Source organism: Eretmochelys imbricata, chromosome 1, assembly GCF_965152235.1.
Source record: "Eretmochelys imbricata isolate rEreImb1 chromosome 1, rEreImb1.hap1, whole genome shotgun sequence".
NCBI classification, from domain to species: domain Eukaryota; kingdom Metazoa; phylum Chordata; order Testudines; family Cheloniidae; genus Eretmochelys; species Eretmochelys imbricata.
The window spans coordinates 176,101,109-176,124,174 of NC_135572.1; the positions used below are offsets into that span (position 1 = coordinate 176,101,109).

At 40.2% G+C, this 23,066-nt stretch overlaps 1 protein-coding gene across 1 annotated transcript in view; it reads right to left on the bottom strand.

Annotated features, from left to right (window-relative positions):
- Nucleotides 1-453: 453 nt before the first annotated feature.
- The window catches only part of CXADR (CXADR cell adhesion molecule), a 32,464-nt gene continuing 9,851 nt past the window's right edge, over nucleotides 454-23,066 (bottom strand). Inside the window, exons 2-7 of the mRNA XM_077815184.1 lie at nucleotides 4,005-4,174; nucleotides 3,130-3,334; nucleotides 2,238-2,393; nucleotides 1,663-1,785; nucleotides 1,137-1,275; nucleotides 454-721 (exon numbers count right to left, since the gene is read on the bottom strand). Coding sequence (XP_077671310.1) covers nucleotides 454-721; nucleotides 1,137-1,275; nucleotides 1,663-1,785; nucleotides 2,238-2,393; nucleotides 3,130-3,334; nucleotides 4,005-4,174 — 1,061 coding nt within the window. The remainder of the gene's footprint in view (nucleotides 722-1,136; nucleotides 1,276-1,662; nucleotides 1,786-2,237; nucleotides 2,394-3,129; nucleotides 3,335-4,004; nucleotides 4,175-23,066) is intronic.

The window sequence follows — 23,066 nt, forward strand, 5'->3', positions numbered from 1 at the left end:
ATTCAAGTACTTCAGCCACTGTGGCCATTATCACAGAATGGCCAAGGAGTCAAAGTATTTAAGTCATTCCAAATTTTGAGGGTGAAGTCTCTGGAAATCTAATTTCATGGAGTACAGTTGCAATGTCTTCACTGTCAAAAATACACAATGTTGTGTTTCATATTCAGAATTCCACATCTAGCTGATATGGTGTTTCTTCATCTAAAATTCAAATACCTCCATTGTTTCACATCTCATTAGGAACTTAAATGCTTTTGCTGAAGCTTTTAATTAATATATTTTAATAACAGTTCAAAATTAATAAGCAAAAGTGATGGCTGTTCAAACTAACTGTTCATTTACTTCAAGGACAATTTTGTGCACTTTTTAAATGTAGGCTGGAACAAGGTTTTTTTGTTTTGTTTTTAATATTTGTAAAGAATAATTTAAAAAAAAGCATAAATTAGCACCATTCTATACTATGGACCCATCCTTGCTTTGTGCTGGAATCATCACAGGGACAGCTCCCATTCTACTTAGATTAGGTGCAGCTACCTTTGATGGTGGAAAGTTTGGGTTTTGACCAGAACGACGTTCAAAGTCTTCACTTGGTACTTGATTATATGGAGTCTTGGCATAGCCTTCCATATTGGAGGGAGACATTGAACCCAGGGAAGAACGATTGCTGCCTATATAGCTGTGTGCTGTTGAACTACGACTCTTTGGAGGAGGAACATCCTCTCTGAAAATAGTTAAAAATAAAAGTGGTTTAAACCAAGAATGTACTGCTGTTTTGAGGGATTTTTAAATGTCTACTTTTTTTCTATTCCAAAAATAAAAGTAGCAAAAACATTAATACTGTTCATTACTTTAAACAAAATGTGTTTCAAATATTTACCACTTTCAGAATCCTTTTTAACTGAACAAAACATTGAAACATATCAGAAAATAGGATACAGGCATATTAATGTATACTACATTAAAAGTATAAGGTTATATAGGCTTAGCTATCACACTGGCTTAATGCACTGGCTTAGGTCAATGCAGAATTCTAATCAGCCATAATGAATATATTACCCACGAAAAAAACTTTAAGAGGAAGTTATGTTCTAGTTTCAGATATTACTGTTCAAAGGGTAAAGACAAAAGGTCATTACCTAATATCATGATGCACTTCTTTTTCATATTTTTTCTCTTTACGTTTCTTACAGCAACAGAAGACGAGAAAGGCCAATAAAAAGAGACCCAGAAGAGTTCCAATAACTGCTCCAGCAATTGTGCCAGCTGTATTTATAGCTAAAATAGATTAACACAAATTACTACAATACTGGCCTTTAACTTAATTTGCATAACCAGAGAATTCCCCTTACACCTTAAAATAAAAACAAATGTTCCCTATACGGAGAAATATTACTGAATTGATACATCACTACTTATACACATGTTTAAATAAACAAAAAAAAAAATCTTAATTCACATGGAAAGACAAGTCAAAAGGCTGACATTTATAGGAGCTGAAAGAATGCTCAATACTCAAAAATATGACAAAATTAAAAACGCTGTCAGCTACCTGTTCTACAGTATGTTTCTTTTATAGATTACAAAAGGATCAAATGACTATTTCTTTAACTCATTCATCAACATTTCTGATTCTGCGGCAACTACTATACAGCAAGTACTTACGAGGAGTGACATTTAGCACAACGAAACAGTCATCAGTGCCAACTCTGTTTGCAGCCACACAACTGTATGTACCAGAGTACTCCTCAGAGGCATTTTTCAGAGACAATTCACCTGTATCTTTATCTACAAATATTGAAGAAACTTTGGTTAAAATTTTCCATTAATGGTTATTATTCAATATTTCCAAAGGTGTTAATCCATTACAACAAATTTATTTAAAAAGTCAGTTTCTTAGTTATGTTGACATTAGTTTGAAAAAAAATGAGACATCTGTCAAGCTGCAAAGAGCTGTCATATATAATACTATCATTCTTTTATGAATAACTGGAAGTTGATTCCATAGTATTTAATTTCAGTATTAAGTCTTGGTACTCCATACCACTCATCTGCTGAGAATATTTCCTTGCCAAGAGTTTAAGGGATGTGTTTAACACAGGTAATCTGCGAGGTACCAGGTCTTAAGACATTAAGCCTAGGCATAAAAAAAGTTTAGCATTTCAAGGTGAAATAAAAACATGAAGACAAGGCCTATTATCCATCTTAAATATATTAAAATAATAAAGGATAAACATTACTCAATAATGATGTTGCCGGAAGTTCCTCTGTGCCAGTTAATTTTCTCCAGTTGTAGGACAACAGTGGGGAGCCTTCTTCTGATACACATTTCAGGGTAAGGTCTCTTCCAGTTTCTTGTGATCCTTCAATGTAGCATTTAGTCCTTGCTGGCTTTACTAATAAATCAAGTATTATTTAAATTAAAAGTCACTTATGGTGTCCATTAATTAAGCCTTAGCAAGTAAATCATTTTTCACTGCACAAAACTTGAAATCAGCCTAAGTTTTTTAACGCTTATGTTTCCTACAAGGGCAAACCAATTTTAGAGCCATTTTCAAGAAATGTTCATTATTTCTACATTTTTGTCCTCCTTCTCCCTATTCCACTGGGGGAAGTGGGGTATCAATCCTCTAATTTTTGAACACTAAATAATAGGGCTATCAATTAATCTCAGTTAACACCGGCTATTCACTGAAAGCAAACTTAACGTGTTAATTTTTTTAACACATTAATCACATACGTGTGTGAGGGTGGAAGGCATCAGCAGCAGGTAGGGGCTGGAACCCCAAGCACCAAGAGGGGCTGGAGACCAGAGCAAGGCTGAAGCCCGGAGCCCCCACCCGACCCTCTATTTGAAAATATAGAAAACCCACAAAAATTTAAATAAATGATATTCTATTATTAACAGTGCGATTACAACTGTGATTAATGTTTTTAATCTCGCAATTAATGTTTTTTAATCGCTTGACAGCCCTACTAAATAACAATTTATCCACTTACAATTCAGTATTAGATTATGAATTTATTTTACACAAGCACCTCTCTCATTTTAAGTGGCAAATGTAATATGGCATGTAACAATTTGCCCTCAAAAACATATACAGCATATAGCATCTGTACAAGTTATCTTACCAAGCACAGTCAACTGTATTTTTTGGCTTTCAACTCCAGGAGCCTTCTTCACTCTGCACTGGTATGTGCCCGTGTCTGTTGACTTTAGATTCAGGATATCTATGGAGCCGTCACCAGATTTGGGATCAGGATTAGTGAACTGTACCCGTCCATTCATAGCTTCATAGTAATTATTATAAATCCTGTCTACAGAGTACATAATGATCTAAAGGAAAGGAAAAAAAAACGGGTATTTTCTTGAAAATAAAATCTGCATAACAATTTGAATATTTCAAATGAACCACAGTTCTATTTCTTTGAAAGTCATCTTTTCATGTGTAAAAATAATTCTAACTAGAATAATAAAAAACCCACACAATGCAATTTATCTGATGGGAAATGAATAAACTATTAATAGCTGTTTAAAATTGCTACATGCTAATACTGTAAACCTCTGCACGAAGGGGCTCATCTAAATTTACTAGTATTGCTTCTAAAGAATGGAATGGGACTAATATATTTTAAGATCTAAGAATTTCTTTTAAGTATTTTCTTTGTAAAAGATGACTTGTTTGGTTCAACACAGCATTGTCTTTATCAGTAACTGAAAAAATGAAAAATAACATTATCCTGGAGTTATTTTCTCTTTACAGTTCACTAACTTATAAGGAGCAATCACTTGTCCTTCTAGATCTTAATTATGTTTATATAACTGGAATTCATTGTTTACTATTCCTGTGCATGGTGCTTCACAGACATGCAAGATCACAAGTGCCCTGACCTGAAAGAGGCAAAATTCAGAGAACAAGAGGTGTTTATGGGCAGAAAGCTTTAACCTTCAGAGCTCTTACAACAGCTAGGAATTAAATGATCTCTAAAAAGCTGTCTCTACTCACTGTTTGTTCCTTCTTTTGATTATCTATTGGTATTAAGACCCATTCAACATCTAGTGGGCCTTGATCTTCTGGTGAGACAGTGAATGTACATGGCAATGTAACTTTCTCCCCTTGAGCTTTTTCAACCATAGGCTGCTCAGTTGAAGTTATCTTTAGGCCTTTTGTTAGACCTAAGGGGGGAAAAAAAGTGACGGTATAAACAAGTGTTAAACCTCTACTAATTCAACAAACAATAACTCAAATCTATGCATAAACATTCAGCTTTTAAGATAAACTTTCCATTAGGCACAGGCCAAGATTTTCAAAAGTGGATACCAAGGAAGTTGCCCAATTATCCAAAGTTCTGAGCACCCAACAGCTCCCTTCACTGTAATAGAAACTGCTTGGAGCTCAGCATCTTTGAAAGTCAGACTGCTTATACAGATGCCTAACTTCAGGCACTCACTTTTGAAAATCTTAGCCATAATACATGGTTCAGTGTACAGAACTAGAATGGTCTAGTCAGACATATTTTTAGCAGAGCTTACCCAACAAACCCTGTGCCATACTGTGTTATGGAACAATGAAGCAAACTGGATATAATGTTAATCAGTCAACCTGGGAGTCCTATAAATAGTCACTTGAATCAGGAAAAGCTACACCCTTCCTCATTTTCTATCTCCTACACAAACACACGCTCGTTTTATGCAACAGAAGTCCTATAGAAAGCATACATATCATAACTAAAACCCTTTGACAGTGACCTTTTCATGTCAACAGTAAAAGCATCCCACAATCCTAACGCTACCTCTCTGGCAAGATGAGGACATATAGCATACTGCTAAGGTCAGTTAAGTCAGACAGGACAGTTGTGAAATCTTGAACTTAAATTACTTGTTCTTGAAACATAAGGATCATTTTGCTTTAAAGGAATGGGTGGATTAATCTTTTCCAAAAATCCTACTGAGTTTTTTAGATTTAATTTTTGCCTTAGCCTTTTCTGCCTGATCCCCTGGAAAACTCAGCATAATCCTCATTTGCATGGTATGCTCAAAGAACAATATGTTTCCAAGCGACAGATTCCGCTCAGTCCAATGTTTCAAAAGAAGAAAGATAAACTATACAATGATGAAACAGGATTTACATAAAAAAAGACTTAAGTAAGCGGCCAGAAGCTATCTTAAATCTACATGTGTTCATCTGTCATGTGTTTTATAGCAGAATCACAAAGTATTTGTTTAGCAATCAGGAAATGTTCCAAGAGGAATATTTCACTATGTAAATTATGAGATGAACCAGAAAAGTACTTGATGTTTTGAATCTATTGTTGGGTGCAAACATCTTGCTGAAAGTTAACATTTGTGATAGTCTAGAAGGTTAAGTGGTTTAAAATGGTAATTTCTTATCTGAAGTAGTAAAACTAAAATTCTGTGCAGTAACTTCTCACTTAACATTGTCCCGGTTAATATTGTTTTGTTGCTGATCTATTAGAGAACATGCTCATTTAAAGTTGTGCAATGCTCCAATATAAAGCATCTCCACAGAGCAGGAGCAGAGGGACGACAGGGCTCAGAACGGAGGGAGCTTGCTGGCAGCAGCTGATGTCTCAACTTGCTGATCTACTTAAAAAGGCAGTTTACTTAGATTGGGGTCAGTGTACTTAAAAGGGCAATGTGTGTCTCTGGGCTAGTCTACACTGGCAACGTTAAAGTGCTGCCATGACAGCACTTTAATGTGGCTTGTGTGTTGTGACAAGCGTGGGGAGAGAGCTCTCCCAGCGCTCTAAAAAAACCCACCTCTATGAGGGATGTAGCTCCCAGTGCTGGTACTGTCTATACTGGCACGTTACAGCACTCAGGGGTGTGTTTTTTCACACTCCTGAGCAAGAAAACTGTAAAGTGCCAGTGTAGACAAGCACTCTCTCTCACTTGGTCTCAGTCTCTCTCTCACATACACCCACCCACCCACCCCTACCTGTCTCTCTCTGCCATGCAGTGTCTCCTCCCTCCATTTGTGCTGCCTTGTAGAGTGTGAGGCTATATTAACAACAATATGTTAACCCTTGAGGGCTCAGCCAAGGGCTAGTTCATCATTTAGCAATAAGGCACTCCCTGGGAAATATCGCACCCTCTGACTCCACCACCTCAACCAAGCTTCACAATCATCATTGCTGTATACAGTATTAAATTGTTTCTTTACAACTTATAGTGTGTGTGTGTGTGTGTGTTTCTTTACAACTTATAGTGTGTGTGTGTGTATTATATATATAAAAATAGTCTTTTGTCTGGCGAAAAACATTTCCCTGGAACCTAACCCCCCCATTTACATTAATTCTTAAGAGGAAATTGGATTTGCTTAACATCGTTTCGCTTAAAGTAGCATTTTTCAGGAACATAACTACAAATGTCAAGCGAGGAGTTACTGTACTAAAACTTAACAGGGACAACTCTGAGACTCACCATTCTGTCTTAGGTAAAATTTGTTTCAAGATGAGTTGTCAGCCTTGCTGCAAAACTGAAGTCAAAGCTACCTTCAAATGACAGCCAGAGGAACGTCTTCTCAGATGAGGAGTTCTCATAATCAGATTCTACCAAGTCCCAGGTTGCTGAGGAGAATCTGACTGTTAGAAATTCCTCAGCACAGTTTTGATTACATAGATGCAGAACTACAAGAAGCATCTGGTCCTTCTTCCCACTTCTATTTATAATGCTACTTTGCTTAAACATCTACATTCAATTATTAGGTGATACATTCGGGGGGGGGGACATTTCAATTTCATAGACTCATAAGACTGCAAGGGGCCTTGAGAGGTCATCTAGTCCAGTCCCCTGCACTCATGGCAGAACTAAGTATTATCTAGACCTTTCCTGACAAGTGTTTGTCTAACTTGCTCCTAAAAATCTCCAATGATGGCGATTCCGCAACCTCTCTAGGCAATTTATTCCAGAGCTTAACCACCCTGATAGTTAGAAAGTTTTTCCCTAATGTCCAACCTAAACCTCCCTTCCTGCAATTTAACCCAATTGCTTCTTGTCCCATCCACAGAGGTTAAGAAAAACAATTTTTCTCCCTCCTCCTTGTAACCACCTTTTACCTACTTGAAAACTGTTACATCCCCCCTCAGTCTTCTCTTTTCCAGACTAAACAAACCCAGTTTTTTCAGTCTTCCCTCATAGGTCATGTTTTCTAGACTTTTAATAATTTTTGTTGCTCTTCTCTGGATTCTCTCCAATTTGTCCATATCCTTCCTGAAATGAGGTGCCCAGAACGGGACACAATACTCCAGTTGAGGCCTAATCAGCGTGGAATAGAGCAGAAGAATTACTTCTCATGTCTTGCTTAGAATACTCCTGCTAATACATCCCAGAATGATGTTTGTTTTTTTTGCAATAGCTTTGCACAGTTGACTCATATTTAGCCTGTGGTCCACTGTTACCCCCAGACCACTTTCCGCAGTATTCCTTCCTAGGAAGTCATTTCCAATTTTGTATGTGTGCAACTGATTGTTCCTTCCTAAGTGGAGTACTTTCCATTTGTCCTTACTGAATTTCATCCTATTTATTGGAGTAGCAGAGAAGAGATGTGGGAACTTGGTCAAAGTGTCATATGGTCAGAGGGTAACCAGATTTTTAAATCACTCTTGGTCTGTCTGCCTTCCTATGTGACAAGTGAGACAACCCCCCAACAGTTTAGTATGAGGTTATAGAATACACAGAATCAGCTGAAATAAGTTTCTAGAAAAATATTACCAACACATTATTACCAGCCAGTGTGTATATATATATATATCATTACCGAGTCCAGAGCATCTCTGTAAAAATACGGGTTTAACACAGTTTGGATCTATCTATACTAGCAGAATGTATTAGAAAAACTGGTTTTCTGGAATCATGTTTAAGCGAATATAAACATTATTTCCAAACTACGATAGCTTCCCACTGTGGATTGAGCCAAAACTCTCAATTCAATCAAGAGTGGAATACCACCTGTCACAAAAGATCCGTACAGACCCAAAGCCACTGTAACAAGCACATTTGGCGTTAAGAGGCTTTTAGAGGGAATTTTATTGCTACCAAATAAACCTTACATTTGTTTAAAAATACAAAGGAAAGAAACAGTCTATGCAGAGACAACACTTTAAAAATGAATTTAGCAGAGTCACTAGCTGTTATAGATTACTGTTGCTATGTGAATTCGTATTAAGGGCATCACAGTGAGGCAGATTAACAAAGACCTTCAACTCAGTATCAGTCTAGTAAAACTGTCCCCGTCCCCCTTTCTCCTACCATCACCTCAGTGAGAGAGGGTAATGAGACATCTTCAAGTCTGCCTTCCAGCTAAATCCAACTCCAACTAACACAGCCTAGAATGACCATCCATGGGAAGCATGAAGAAGAGGCATATAGGAATCAGAGTTCCCATACTGTTTTTTTAAGTGCATTTTAAAACTACTCGCAGCTGATAGTATAACAGATGCAGACTGAATTTCTATAGCCCCATACAGTTTCCGGTTGCTTGTTACCACGTTTTCTCCAGTCTCAGCCAATAAATACAGCCAAGAGAAAATAAGCACAAACCCATCCATCAGAGATCACATAGCAGTAAAGGACTTATTACAAATACAATTATTTTACGTAGCAATACAAGATTCAAAAGATCGGATTATTTCAATTGCAGCTTGAATAGCACTTAAAAAAGCCATTGTGCACTTTGTTGAACATACAACAATCCTTCCACAATGACTAATTTTTTAGATAGGACTCCTAGGGGGTCTGTGACCCTAGAGTCCCTCAATGCCAGCTGACAGAGGGCCCCCATACTGTAACTCACAGCAGGCCTGTCACACACAGTGCCCCAACATACATTATAAAGGTGTCATGTAAGGTATCATATGTAAACTGGGGATATGCTGGTCCTGAAAAATCAGTGTTATGTATGTACAGACTGTACATAAAAAGTTATAGATGTATGCTCATATACGTTCTTAAAATGTGTTTGGGAGGCAGAGCAAGAACCCAGCCTGCCCTAGGCAAAGGAATGTGTATTTACCTTCTGACTTGATTACAGGCAGAGGACAACAGAAATACATTTGCATATACAGTAAATAAAGCCATTAAATTAGACAAGTAGGGGAGAAGACCGTTAAACAATCATGCCAGGGGAGAGAGTCTGCACCCCAGGAAGGTTCCTGGCTCTTGAAACAGAGACAATAAACTTTGGGTAATATAAGAGGGGCAAAGAGACAGTCTAGAGATCAGTAACGTAGGGGACACAAGAGCACAGCACCTTACTGAACCCCACACTCCCATGAGGCAATCCAAGTAACCAGTATAGATTTTAGAGCACTTAGAGGACTTGGGTTTTAAACAGAAAAATGTTCTTAACCTTAACTACAGCAGAGTTATTGCTCTAATACGGACTTCATGCTAAAGTGAATTCAACTGATACAGCGAGTTAATGGCCCACTTCCTAGTAACTGAATGTGAAGGATGTTCTCCTGATGCAATATGCCTAGCCTCTCCATATGAACAGTAAAACAACACAGGTAAAGGGAGAAAGCAGAAAATTAATTGAAAATGTCTTACTCAAGAAGATTTTCCTTTTACAAACCAAAAAGCTTTTAACCACCAAGACTAGAATTAAGTGTTCAGCACTTTAACATAATTACCCTTGTATACACAAGACCTAATTTTAAGGAATCTCCCATTGGTGCTACCACGGATTCAGTTGCATCAGTGAAAGCCTGAGTAGGAAGCTGATAGTGGTAAAAATGTTAGAAGCTGCTACACTCTTCCCTACGCTTGCCCCACCCAAGCTACCACGAGTGCAGCTGAAGTAATCATAGCACTGGTGGGATTTCCATGCAGTCATGTTCTCAGCAAGTGTACCAGACCTAACATGTACCAGACTTACATTTCTTGCACTGCCTAAGCTGTTGACATCAACTATAACAGAAAAACAGAACTTTGTGCTGACAGCAAATAAAGCAAAAATAGTTTTCAGGGGTTTGATTTTAAAAATGTGTTTTTAAGTTAGTGCATACAGACTCTTTGGTTTTCATTTTAAAGTAAAAATAACCAGTAATATAACACCAAACATAATTTTTCAAGAAACACTACAGGCTGATGATGGGGAAGGAAGGGCAGGAAGAGGCAAGGCTACTTCAAAGGGACTGTCGTTAAAATTCATGTCCTGTTCACATTATTAATATAAATTACTCATTTCCTGGTCATCCTTTCAGAGTTTCATTTCTTAGGTTATGTCTACACTACCGCAGTAAGTCGACCTATGTTACGTAGCTGGAGTCAAAGTAACTTAGGTCGAGTTACCACAGAGTCTACACTGCGGGGGGTCGATGTGACTTACCTTACTCTTCTCATCGGGGGTAGAGTATAAGGGTCAACTGGAGAGCAATCTGCAGTCAATTAGGCGGGTCTTTACTAGACCCGCTAAATCGACCACCGGTGGATCAATCTCAGAGCATCAATCCCTGCCGTAGTGTAGACCAGCCCTTAGTCCATGGCTACAAGACAGCTTATGTCGACATAAGTTATGTCGCTCAGGAGTAATTAAGCTGACAGGAGAGTTCTCTGCCCATTGGCTTAAAGGGCAACACTAGAGAGCTTATTGTGGCGCAGTGCCACTGTAAACTCTCTAGTATAGGGGACAGTTTAGAACTTAGGATGCAAACAATAAGACTTTTACGAAAATTTTAATGCAGTAATTTCTGCTCAAATTTATGCAATCAGTTCAAATATATCCATAAAAATATTTTTTCTGGAAAAATCACAATGCCTTAAACTGGCTATTTTTTTTTTTTAAAGTGAGTAAAACAGATACATATAGTTATGATTTAAATCTTGATGGGAGAGGGAAGGGAGGAGAGAAGCCATAAAATTCCCATTTAAGTAGTCATAGCACTAATACCAACTTAGAGGTCTAAGCAAAAGGATTCTCTCTTAGACCTAAGCTACGCAAGAAAAGGCTTGATGGCATAGCTATAGTAGCAAACCCTCCTAGTATAACGCAGCTTATCCTGGCACGAGTGCTTTTAATGGTATTGTTTATACCAGTTCACTGAACAAAATAACCTATAACGTACCATTTTGCTGGAGTAACTGCATCTGTGCTAGGGCTCCCCCACATCCAGCCCCCATATAGAAGCGTTGTTCCAATCATAAATAATACTAATAATTCACACCCCTAACATTACTATACTGGCAAAAGTTTTTACTGCAAATCTAGCCTTTGTCATCAGAGGGTAGCCACTGAGTATGTTGAGGAGTATCTCACTTAGAAAATTCCCTAATACCTAGAGTATTTGATCATGGGTAGGATGTATGAAGAGTTCTTTTCCAAGCAGAGCAGGATGGTGCATTATTAGATACTCTAAATGTCAATGATCTGTAAAAGACAATATGCTTAAAAGTGACCTTCAAAAGGGAAAAAATGATTTTTTCATTTCTTTATGGAAGACTAAAATTTTATTTCCTGTTTTTTGTTTGTTTCTTTTAGATCTTCAATCAATTAGGATTACCAAACCTTCCCTCCTTCTCCCGCCCGACCTTCCTATTGTTGCTGGAGGACTCCTTAAAGTACTAAAGCCTTGTCTAAGCACAAACTTGTACCAATTTAGTTAAACTGATCTTATTTCTGTTTAGTTTAAACCTGTTCCCAATCCATTTAAACTCCACAGAAATAAATGCAGTTTAAACCTAAATAAGTATCCACACAGCTTTTTAAACCAAGTGCTTAACAAAATTATTTAAATTCACACCTAAAAATAAACTGGTGCAACTCTGCAAGCAAATACATCATATATAGCTGATTGGATGTTGAATCTTTTCTCCTCCCAAGAGTTTGACAGGACTTTGCATTAATTAATTAAAATAATAAATTTAAGCAGAACAATTACAAAAGTTCCTTCTCTCACCTACACTGGTAATCAGCTACTCTTGTAACATTGTAATCCCACTATTTGCGTAGTCTTCCTCCAAAACCAGGGAAATTAGGACCTGATATTCTGAATAAAAAAATTCAAATAAATCCGTTCCAGCTTTCTTTATGCATTTTAAAGAAACAGGATAAAGAACACAAGCTATTTTTCTTCTTCTGTAGGTAACCTTTAATTCAAATTATTTGTTTTGTTTTTAAAAGAGAAACTCAGTTCCAATGGACCAATTCATCATCATCTCTGTTTTACTTTAGATACTCTAAATATCAAGTGCTGAAGGACAAGGTTTGAAATTTATGTTAGGTGCATAAAGCCTAGTAAATTTTTAGGACATCTATTATTGAAAAGTACCTTACCAGCGAGACAACCTAATTTATTCTAGAAGGGTCAGAGAAAGCAAAAAGAATATACACCAAGGAGAAAGAAGCAGTAGTAACAAATAAGCAGCAACTAGGGAATTAGTGAAAACAGTTGGCAAAGATGCAGTAGGGAAGAAACAAATAGGAAAAGGCTGCTTTGGCTAGTACTAAAGAAACCCAAACTTAATAATAGTGAGAATTTGAGGGCAAGGAAGATGAATCCACAAAAAGAAAAAGAGAAAAGTAAACTGAGGGAAAGAATGTGAAAATAAAATAAGTGGAAAAGAAACACAGCTATGGCTGCATTTAAGCATTTTATTTATATAGCTATATTTAATTTCATTTCCCTGGAAAATGTTCAAGAAGTCTTAAATATGGTAAGTTTGGAGTGCTTGGGCAAAAAAGGAAGAGATGGGATAATATTGCTGCTTGCTTCGGGTATGCAGCTACTGTGGGTAATAAGGCAGATATTTTTGAACACTGAATACCACGGTAGCAGAAAATATATACATTTTCTAAGAACTATGTAAGATATAAACCAATCCCTTAATTTAGATCTTATATTGAAAAACCCTCTTTGCCTACTATGTTTTACCGAGTTGTGCAAAGAAGATTATCTATATCTATTTGAAAGTCTTAAAGGTCAGCGTGAATGCTAAAAACTGAGCTTTACAAGTTAACAACTTCCACAAACTTTCTTTTTGCTGATTGCGAGGGATTACAATGCAGTCAGTATCACACTATAAAACCTCTCCCAGTCAGTGGCACTCCTGAATTCCTGCTCAGCATGAAACAAAACAGAACCACCAGGAGCCTAGTACACATTAGATATGGCTTATGGCAACTTCTAAAAAGCACTATGCACAGGAGCTGTATGTTGTTTGTGAGAGAGTATTTTGAGGCTGCGCAGTAATCCAATAATTGAGTATTCTGGTAAGTGTAAACAGCACTCTGTGTAAGATTACTCTGTCTCTCTTTCATGAACAGAGGTTGGCCCAATAAAAAAGTATTACTTCACCCACCTTCCTGTCTCTCTAATATCCAACACTGCTACAACAACCCTGCAAACTAAAGAATAATAGCAGCTCTAAATGGCAAAGCATCACTGCACAGAGATCATCATAATAAAATTACGAGCATAAATTATTTCTAAAGAACATCTAACGCTGTATAAACTCAGCTATGAGCAAGGCTTTCCAATACACATAAAAGGAGGCACCATCAATTTGCAATCTCATTATTTTGCAAAAAGTTGAGGTAAAAAGTTTTTTACTTCGTTTGTCACCAGGTCCCTCTATCAATTTTTGTGGGTTTTGTTACATATTGGATTACTGCAATATCCTCAACCTGGAATTTTAAATCGGTGCAGAATACAATGGCCTGTTTATAATAAGTGGTGATTCTCAATGGCTGCACATAACACTTTTCTTCTGTGATCTACGTTGGCTGCCTATTGGTTTTCTGGACTGAACTGAAGTGGTTTTGACCTATAAAGCTCTATAGAGTTTGTGGCCTTACTTAGGCCACGTCTATACTTACAATTAGATCAGCACTGCTGCGATCGATGCTGCAGTATTAATTTCGCGGGTCTGGTGAAGACCTGCTAGATCAATGGCAGAGTGCTCTCCTGTTGACTTTGGTACTCCAGTTCCCTAAGAAGAGTAAGGTAAGCCAGCGGTACAGCATCTCCCATTAACACAGCGCAGGACCAAAATTATGTCAACTTACAGCTGTAGTGTAGACCAGCCCTTAGAGACTACCTCTCTCCTTGTACTCTAGGGTCACACTTGTGAACAGTGGAGATGCTGAATCTGAATCCCTTTTAATTTAACAGAGGGAGCTAGAGTGTTCTATGTGAGAGTGGACTCGGTTCTAGAACAAGCTTCCCCTCTCCCCAATATAGGCCAGGTCCATTGACTTTGAGGACACACTGGAAGGTAAATCTATTTGTAAGGGCTGCCACAGAGCATGAAGTTCAGTCTGTATGGATGGAGAGTTCTGCTGGCTGTTAGTTTTACTTGTCTTTTTGCAATTTATGACAGTGGTGCCTAGGGACCTTTTTATTTTTGTATACAAATCCAAAGTAAATGTAATCATGTTTTCCTATTTTAAAGAAATATTTTCCCTTGTTGCTGTATTAAAGGATCAAACAAACAGGAGAAATGGATGCATACAGGATAAACAGTGAAAGGGGCAAAGTGTGTCTATGCACAAACTAAAGAAACTGGAAAAAAAAAAGATCTATGTTCTCCTCTAACGTTATATCTTGAATGCTACCTATAATAAATAGAAGATGCGATAGTTTCAGTCAATAGCGTGATTACTGACAGGAATCTATTTAAAAAGTTGCACACTCCAATGGCAAAGACTTGCTAAGCAAGTACAATTTGTGTGTCTGCATTTAGCAATTGTCAGAAAAGTTATTTCTTCTCAGAGTGAAGCAATAGATAAAATAACTATTAAAACAGATTTATAGATAACTTAGGCTCAAACCCTGCAAACAGCTAACATGTGCTTAGCTTTACTCATGTTAGTAGTCTCCACTGCTCAGGTGAGTAAAGTTAACATGGGCGTTTGCAGAATCTGGGCCTTAGGAAGTAACTCCAAAGTGAAAAAGGGACTTTTCTAAATACTTTGCTTGACTATCATTAAAATAAATTTGAAAGCGAAAGGACAATAAATGAGTTTAATCTTTACCCACTAGTCCATTCTTTTTGTATCTGTCCCTGTATTCACAAACTGTTCTGAACATTTTTGAAGCTCTTGTTCCTGAGCTGGTTTCCAAGCAACATCAGTAGGTGATGACCTTGCTCCACAGGGACATAGTTATCAAGTTCAGAAGCACAGAACACTTGTATTCTTTTCATTACTGTAGGAAAGCAAAGATTACAATTCCTTTTGTACAACCACTATTCAACAGAGTTATAAAAAGCTTTATCAACAAAACAAAACAAGTTTAAGCACAGAGCTTTATCTATTCCAATATCCAGAATCTTCAGATCCTAGAGAACTACTTAAGATGCACATTTGATAAGTTTAGTTTGGTTTGATTTGGACACATTTAAATGATCCAACGCCGTGTGGGTCAGTCTGCAAGTAAGTAAACGCCTCCTGGAATTCCAGTAGAGCAATCAACACAAAATTTAATGGAGGCAGACAGTGTGAAGAAGAGTAACAAAACCAGGATCTGATCAACAGAAGAACACCAACTCCCTTTCCCCTAGCAGGAAAGTCAGTGTCAACAAAAAGCACTGAATAGTGGCACCAGCTATACACTATACCAAAATAATGCCCATCACCCCCCATATGTCTTTACCTCTAGTTCATTCTAGGGGCTTTTCTTTTTGCTCTCATTCAACCAGATGCATCCTCCTCTCATCTCCATGTTTCTAGTGCCACTAAGATTGAGTCACATTAAAAAAAAAAAATGTATATATATAGAGAGAGAATTTTGCAAGTCATTGCTGACATTTACAAGGAAAGTGAGCAAGCTGGTTTTCATTTTGGGCATGTCAGACACATCTGTCAATCAAAGCATCTAGGATTTTGAATGTAAGGTAGCAGTTTATCAAGAGGACAGTAGGTTTTTGGCAGTCCAGAGCTACTGGACAATAGAATTTTTCTTAGCATGTGGTGAGCGATATGTCAATACTGTAAGCAAACTTATTCAGTAATACAACCTATTTTTAGAGGCGACATGCAAAGGGAAAAGTGATTCTTTATGATTCATCAAGGTGAACAGAAAGAATGGAGGATTAAGCTGCATAAACAGCCATAAAGGGAAATGCCTGTATTTTTAAAGGGTCTTGTCAAGGTTCCTTCCCCACTCTGAACTCTAGGGTACAGATGTGGGGACCTGCATTGTTTCTCCCCCTCTCCCATCTTTGAAAGTATCTTGTCTCCTCATTGGTCATTTTGGTTAGGTGCCAGTGAGGTTATCCTAGCTTCTTAACCCTTTACAGGTGAAAGGGTTGTTCCTCTGGCCAGGAGGGATTTTAAAGGTTTTTACCCTTCCCTTTATATTTATGACAGGTCTTTTTCCCCACTTATTTCATTAAATTCTAGAGTAACAGTCTGACTGGTGATCACACCTACCTTTTAATTAAAAGAACAAAATATAAGAGGAAGTGATAAAATTTCCTCAGTAGCCTGTCAGAGAATGTTAAGTTATCTACATAGGTTCACTCTGCAGAAATCATACATTTTAGAGTTTTGAAGAAAGAATATCCTCTAAATTCTCCTAACAGAGGACTGACTCTTTAGATGAGAAGAGGTCCTCTTGCAACAGGTTTTACAGTGGGGCTGACAAACTAGCAGCCCTCAGGATCCTTCCCTCTAGCTCAGAAGCTCATCCCACCGCACCCTACACAGTTCAAATGAGTAGGAGCAGGAGGAGCTGAAGAGGGAGCTCATGCACCTGACTGGGCACAGGCACCCAAGCCCCTCCCCATCCCACGCAGAAGCTCTTTCAGGAGTCACTATGCTGGTGGCAGCACTGGTAGCAAGGGCTGAGCTGTGGTTACACCCAGGAAAGCCTGCAACCCCCTGCTCTCACTCTGCCATTGAGCTCCACTGCACCAGGAAGAGAATGGCTCCTGTACCTCACCCATTAAAAACGCTCAAGCAAGTGGAAAGGAGAAGGGATAGTCCCTGAGAGAGAGAGAATGGGAAAATTTCCAAAAGCAGTGTAAAGTTACCATCACTGTTTAGCTGAGATAAAGATCAAAACCTGTCCTAATCCATACCAGTATTTCCACTAGTGTTACCATCCATGGGGCTGCACTGATGATAGCTAATGGTAGGATAAATACTGGAATTTCAGTATAAATATAGTTCTGATTATGAGTTTTGAGAGCAATTATATTAGGCTTCTTCCCTCCCTGATTAATTATTATTTCTATTACCATAACACTTAGTAGCCCTGGTCTTGGACCCCACTGTGCTAGGAGCTGAACACACAGAACAAAAACATGCACCACATGTGCAAACATGCACCCCCCCCCAACCCCCCAAGAGCGTACAATCTACATACAAGAAAAGAGACAACAGATGAATACAGACAGTTTGGGGAGTAAAGGGAAACAATGAGACTATACTGGTCAGCATGAGAGACAGTGTATCAGCACACAAGCAGCTTACAAAAATTGACAATTGTTAGGCATCTCAGGGAGAGACTGTAAAAAGGATAATGAGGCAGTTTTTCAGATGTTTGTGGGGAACTCCTCCCAAGCATGAGGGGAAGGCCTGGGAGAAAACAAAGGTGCTCATTTGAAAATTTAACAAGTGGGCAATGAAGTCTGGCAGACAGAAAATCTGCATCTCAAGAGTGTGCCTGGAAACAGCAGTGCCTCGACTATTCACATTCTGGGGGCTTCAAACACCCTGGGATTCAGCAGCAGGATTCCCTCACAGCAGTCCAGTGAGTGGCAAAGAGCAAGCACATGACTTGATCTGTGACAAGGGATCAAAATCAACAGGCTGAGAGAATGATCTTTGCAGCAGCATTTACAACTGATAATTATTGTTTCTCAGATACATAAATGAGAGATTAGCAAGAGGGTCAAATGACTGACCTTCAGTCTTAGGTGTAACATTACATTATAAAGGATGTCTGTTAGAGCCTGCCTCACAGTTAAGTAACAAAATGGTTTACATAATAAACTTCTTTAGCCCTGCTCTACACTACGAGTTTAGGTCGAATTAAGCAGTGTTAGATCGATTTAACCCTGCACCCGTCCAGATAACGAAGCCATTTTTGTCGACTTAATGGGCTCTTAGAATCGATTTCTGTACTCTTCCCAGACAGGGGGATTAGCGCTGAAATTAACATTGCCGGGTCGAATTTGGGTTAGTGTGGACGCAATTTGACGGTATTGGCCTCCGGGAGCTATCCCACAGTGCTCCATTGTGAACGCTTTGGACAGCACTCTGAACTCGGATGCACTGGCCAGGTAGACAGGAAAAGCCTCGCGAACTTTTGAATTTCATTTCTTGTTTGGCCAGTGTGGCAAGGTGACCGTGCAGATCTCATCAGCAGAGGATACCATGGAGTCTCAGAATCGCAAAAGAGCTCTAGAATGGACTGAACAGGAGGTACTGGATCTGATCGCTGTATGGGGAGACGAATCCATACTATCAGAGCTCCGTTTCAAAAGACTAAATGCCAAAATATTTGAAAAAATCTCCAAAGGCATGAAGGACAGAGGCTATCACAGGGAACTGCACCAGTGCCACATGAAACTTAAGGAGCTTAGGCAAGCCTACCAAAGAACCAGAGAGGCAAACGGCCGCTCGGGGTCAGAGCTCCAGACATGTCGCTTCCATGATAAGCTGCATACAATTCTAGGGGGTGCCCCTACCAGTGCCCCACATCTGTATGTGGACTCCTGCAAGGGGGGAAGTCTCACACAACAGGGATGAGGAAGATGAGAAGGGGGAGGTTGAAGATAGCGCACACCAGGCAAGCGGAGAAACCGTTCTCCCTGACGGCCAGGAACTGTTTATCACCCTGGATCCAATACCTCCCAAACCGGGCTCCCAGACCTTGAAGGCGGAGAAGGTACCTCTGGTGAGTGTACCTTTGTAAATACAATACACGGTTTAAAAGCAAGCGTGTTTAATGATTACTTTGCCCTGAAGACTTGGGATGCATTCGCGGACAGAACAGCTACTGGAAAAGCCTGTTAAAGTATCTGGGGATGGGGCGGAAATCCTCCAGGGACATCTCAATGAAGCTGTCCTGGAGGTACTCCCAATACCTTTGCAAAAGGTTTCTGGGGAGGGCAGCCTTATTGCGTCCTCCATGGTAGGACACTTTACCACGGCAGGCAAGTAGCACGTAGTCTGGAATCATTGCATAACAAAGCATGGCAACGTGTGGTCCCGGTGTTTGCTGGCATTCAAGCAACATCCGTTCTTTCTCTCTCTGTTATCCTCAGGAGAGTGATATCATTCATGGTCACCTGGTTGAAAAAGGGGAATTGTATTCAGGGGACTTTCCTACTGGGCTGTTTGCCTGTGGCTGAAAAGAAATCATCCCCGCTGTTAGCCATGTGGTGGGGGGAGGGTTAGTTGGGTTTGTGCTGTACGTTAACCCGAAAACATCAGCCCCTCCTTTTAAATGGCCAATGTGTCTTTTTCAATTTTAATCTCCCTTTTTTTTTCCTCCCACAGCTGCAAATGTTTCAACATTGCGACTAGCATCTCCGTTCCAGAGGCTAGCACAGATAAGAAGGTAGAAAAAAATGCACTCACAATGAAAATGTTCTCTGAGCTCATGCAGTCCACCCAAACTGAAAAAGCCCAGCAGAATGCGTGGAGGCAGACAATGGCAGAGTCCACGAAAGCACAAAATGAACACGAGGACAGGAGGGACACGCGAGAGGACAGGTGGCGGGAGCAACAAGAGAGGTGGCAGGATCAAGAGGAAAAGTGGCAGCACCATGATGAGAGGAGGCAGGATACAATTATGAGACTACTGGAGGATCAAACTGATATGCTCCGGCCTATGGCTGAGGTGCAGGAAAGGCACAGACCGCCACTGCAGCCCCTGTGTAATCAACCGCCCTCCTCCCCAAGTTCCAGAGGACTGCCCAAGCAACAGAAGGCTGGCATTCAGTAAGTTTTGAATTGCTGTATGGCCTTGTCCTTCCCTCCTCCCCCACCCCACCCGGTGCTTCCCTCCTTCCCCACCCCTCCCGGGCTACCTTGGCAATTTATCCCCCCATTTGTGTGACGAATTAATAAAGAATGCATGAATTTCAAACAACGACTTTATTGCCTCTGCAAGCGGTGATCGAAGGGGGAGGGAACAGCGGTTGGCTTACAGGGAAGTACAGTGAACCAAGGGGGCGGGTTTTCATCAAGGAGAAACAAACAGAACTGTCACACCATAGCCTGGTCAGCCATGAAACTGGTTTTCAAAGCTTCTCTGATGCGCAGCGCGCCCTGCTGTGCTGTTCTAACCGCCCTGGTGTCTGGCTGTGCATAATCAGCAGCCAGGCGATTTGCCTCAACTTCCCACCCTGCCATAAACGTCTCCCCGTTACTCTCACAGATATTGTGGAGCACACAGCAAGCTGTAATAACAATGGGAATATTGGTTTTGTCGAGGTCTAACAGAGTCAGTAAACTGCGCTAGCACGCTTTTAAACGTCCAAATGCACATTCTACCACCATTCTGCACTTGCTCATCCTATAGTTGAACAGCTCCTGACTACTGTCCAGGCTGCCTGTGTACGGCTTCATGAGCCCTGGCATTAAAGGGTAGGCTGGGTCCCCAAGGATAACTATTGGCATTTCAACATCCCCAACAGTTATTTTCTGGTATGGGAAGTAAGTCTCTTGCTGCAGCTGTTCATACAGACCAGAGTTCCTGAAGATGCGAGCGTCATGTACCTTTCCCGGCCATGTTGATATCGAAGAAACCTCCCTTGTGATCCACCATGCTTGCAGTACCATTGAAAAGCACCCCTTTCGGTTTATGTACTGGCTGCCTTGGTGGTCCCAAGATAGGGATCTGCGTTCCGTCTATTTCCCCACCACAGTTAGGGAATCCCATTGCAGCAAAGCCATCCACTATAACCTGCACTTTTCCCAGAGTCACTACCCTTGATAGCAGCAGCTCAGTGACAGCATTGGCTACTTGGATCACAGCAGCCCCCACAGTAGATTTGCCCACTCCAAATTGATTCCTGACTGACCGGGTAGCCATCTGGCGTTGCAAGCTTCCACAGGGCTATCGCCACTCGCTTGTGAACTGTGAGGGCTGCTCTCATTTGGTTTTCCCTGCCCGGAAGCTCAAGAATACCAAGTCACAAAGTTCCATGAAAGTGCCCTTACGCATGCGAAAGTTTCGCAGCCACTGAGAATCATCCCAGACATGCAACACTGTGCGGTCCCACCAGTCTGTGCTTGTTTCACGGGCCCAGAATCTGCGTTCCATGGCATGAGCCTGCCCCGTTGCCACCAGGATGGCCAAACTGCCGGGGCCCTTGCTTTGAGAGAAGTCTGTGTCCATGTCCTCATCACTCTTGTCACCGCGCTGCCATCGCCTCCTCGCCTGCTTTTGCAGGTACTGGTTCTGCATGATGATGCGCAAGGTGTTTACAATGCTCATAACTGCCGCGGTGATCTGAGCAGGCTCCATGCTTGCCATAGTCACCCAATGTACACATCCATGAACCTGCCATTGTGAGCCACTAAGGCTTGCATCACCACTGAATAGTTTGAACCTCTTTCCATTATTATGCATTTAGATTTGTTTGAGGCTGCCATAAAATGTGTACATAAATTCAATGGCTCATACGGTTTGGGAGTCCCAGCTATTTAAATCCTTAACCGTGCACCTCTTCCACACATTATATGCCCTACAAATGTCCAAACTTCACTCATCATAGGCTTCCCACTGCCAAAATGGTGCCATATAAGTAGCAACCGTCCACGGTACCCAGCTTCCACAGGGCAACTGCCCCTCTTTTCCACACAAAGAGGAGCTCTTATCCATAAGGTATGGAATTCCCCAAAGAGATACTGTAAAATCCATTACATCCTGAAGTTATGCAGACACTGCTGCTCATCATAGGCTTCAAGAACTCCGTCTGTAGTTATGACCAAACACAGAAGTGATGCTCTACCGACTGACACCACTGTCTGCAAGTTCAGTGCAATGTTGTCTACTCCAAGCATGATGAATGCATGACTGGTGAATTACAAATTCCAAGAACTAATCTTCCTTCTCAAGCTGTCTACGTGAAGTGTTAAAACATCCTCCCTCCACCACCTCATAGAAGCCTCAATAGTTTCACAGAAGTTCCAGCAGAAACCTCTTCTTGTTAAACAAGGAGAACCAAGTCTTCACCTGTGGCTCCATTTTATAGAAAGGACTAGGAAATGGTACCAGAAGTAGGGAACCTATGGGATTTTCCCCAGTAAATTGGGGAGAAAGGGAGAAGAGGTCAGACTTCAACATTCCCCTTGGCTCCAAGATGGCCTTTTGGAAACTCTCAGAAACCCACAGCCTCAGACAGCTGTGCCAGGATCTGTGGGATAGGTATTCCAAGGGCAGATAGATTGTCAACAGATGGTACAGCACTAATGAGAGTTTAGGGCAGAACTGCAGCTGACCTGCACCTGAAAAACCATAGCTAGGGGAGACATTGTACTGCTAATATTTACACTGGTGCTATCCCACCAGTCCAATTACAAAGGGTTACATTGTCTATTGTAGGCAAGGGCATTTAATTTAATTTAACCACACATACGACGAGTGTAGCTTCAAACTGCATAGTCAAGAGATACTGGAAACACATTTCTGGGTTGATTTGTATGTCACATAGACATATCTAAATTCTATTATACCTGGCATAACATGTTGCATTTGTCATGGATTATCCCACACTATTCCCTCTCAAAAAATGAGAACAAAATTCTCCCCAATAACCCAATAATTCAGGTGTACAAGACAGTTAACTCTGCCTGCCCAAAATCCATTCCCCCACCTTTACCTTGTTGAATATACAAAATACTTATATTACCAGTGCCACTCAAGTGGGATTTTACAAGACTGCAATAATGATAACAGCATCAAGAGGATCACCACACAGAATCCTCAAACCACTGTTCTTTATCTAGAAATGTTTCTCATCTTAGTGATATGGCAGCACTTCTGATTTACTCCCACGTACCCCAGTCACCTGGAAATCTGCAAACCAACCCAATTTTCAACTCATTTACACTGAATCTTAAACTTAGTCTTCAAGAGCAAGGAAC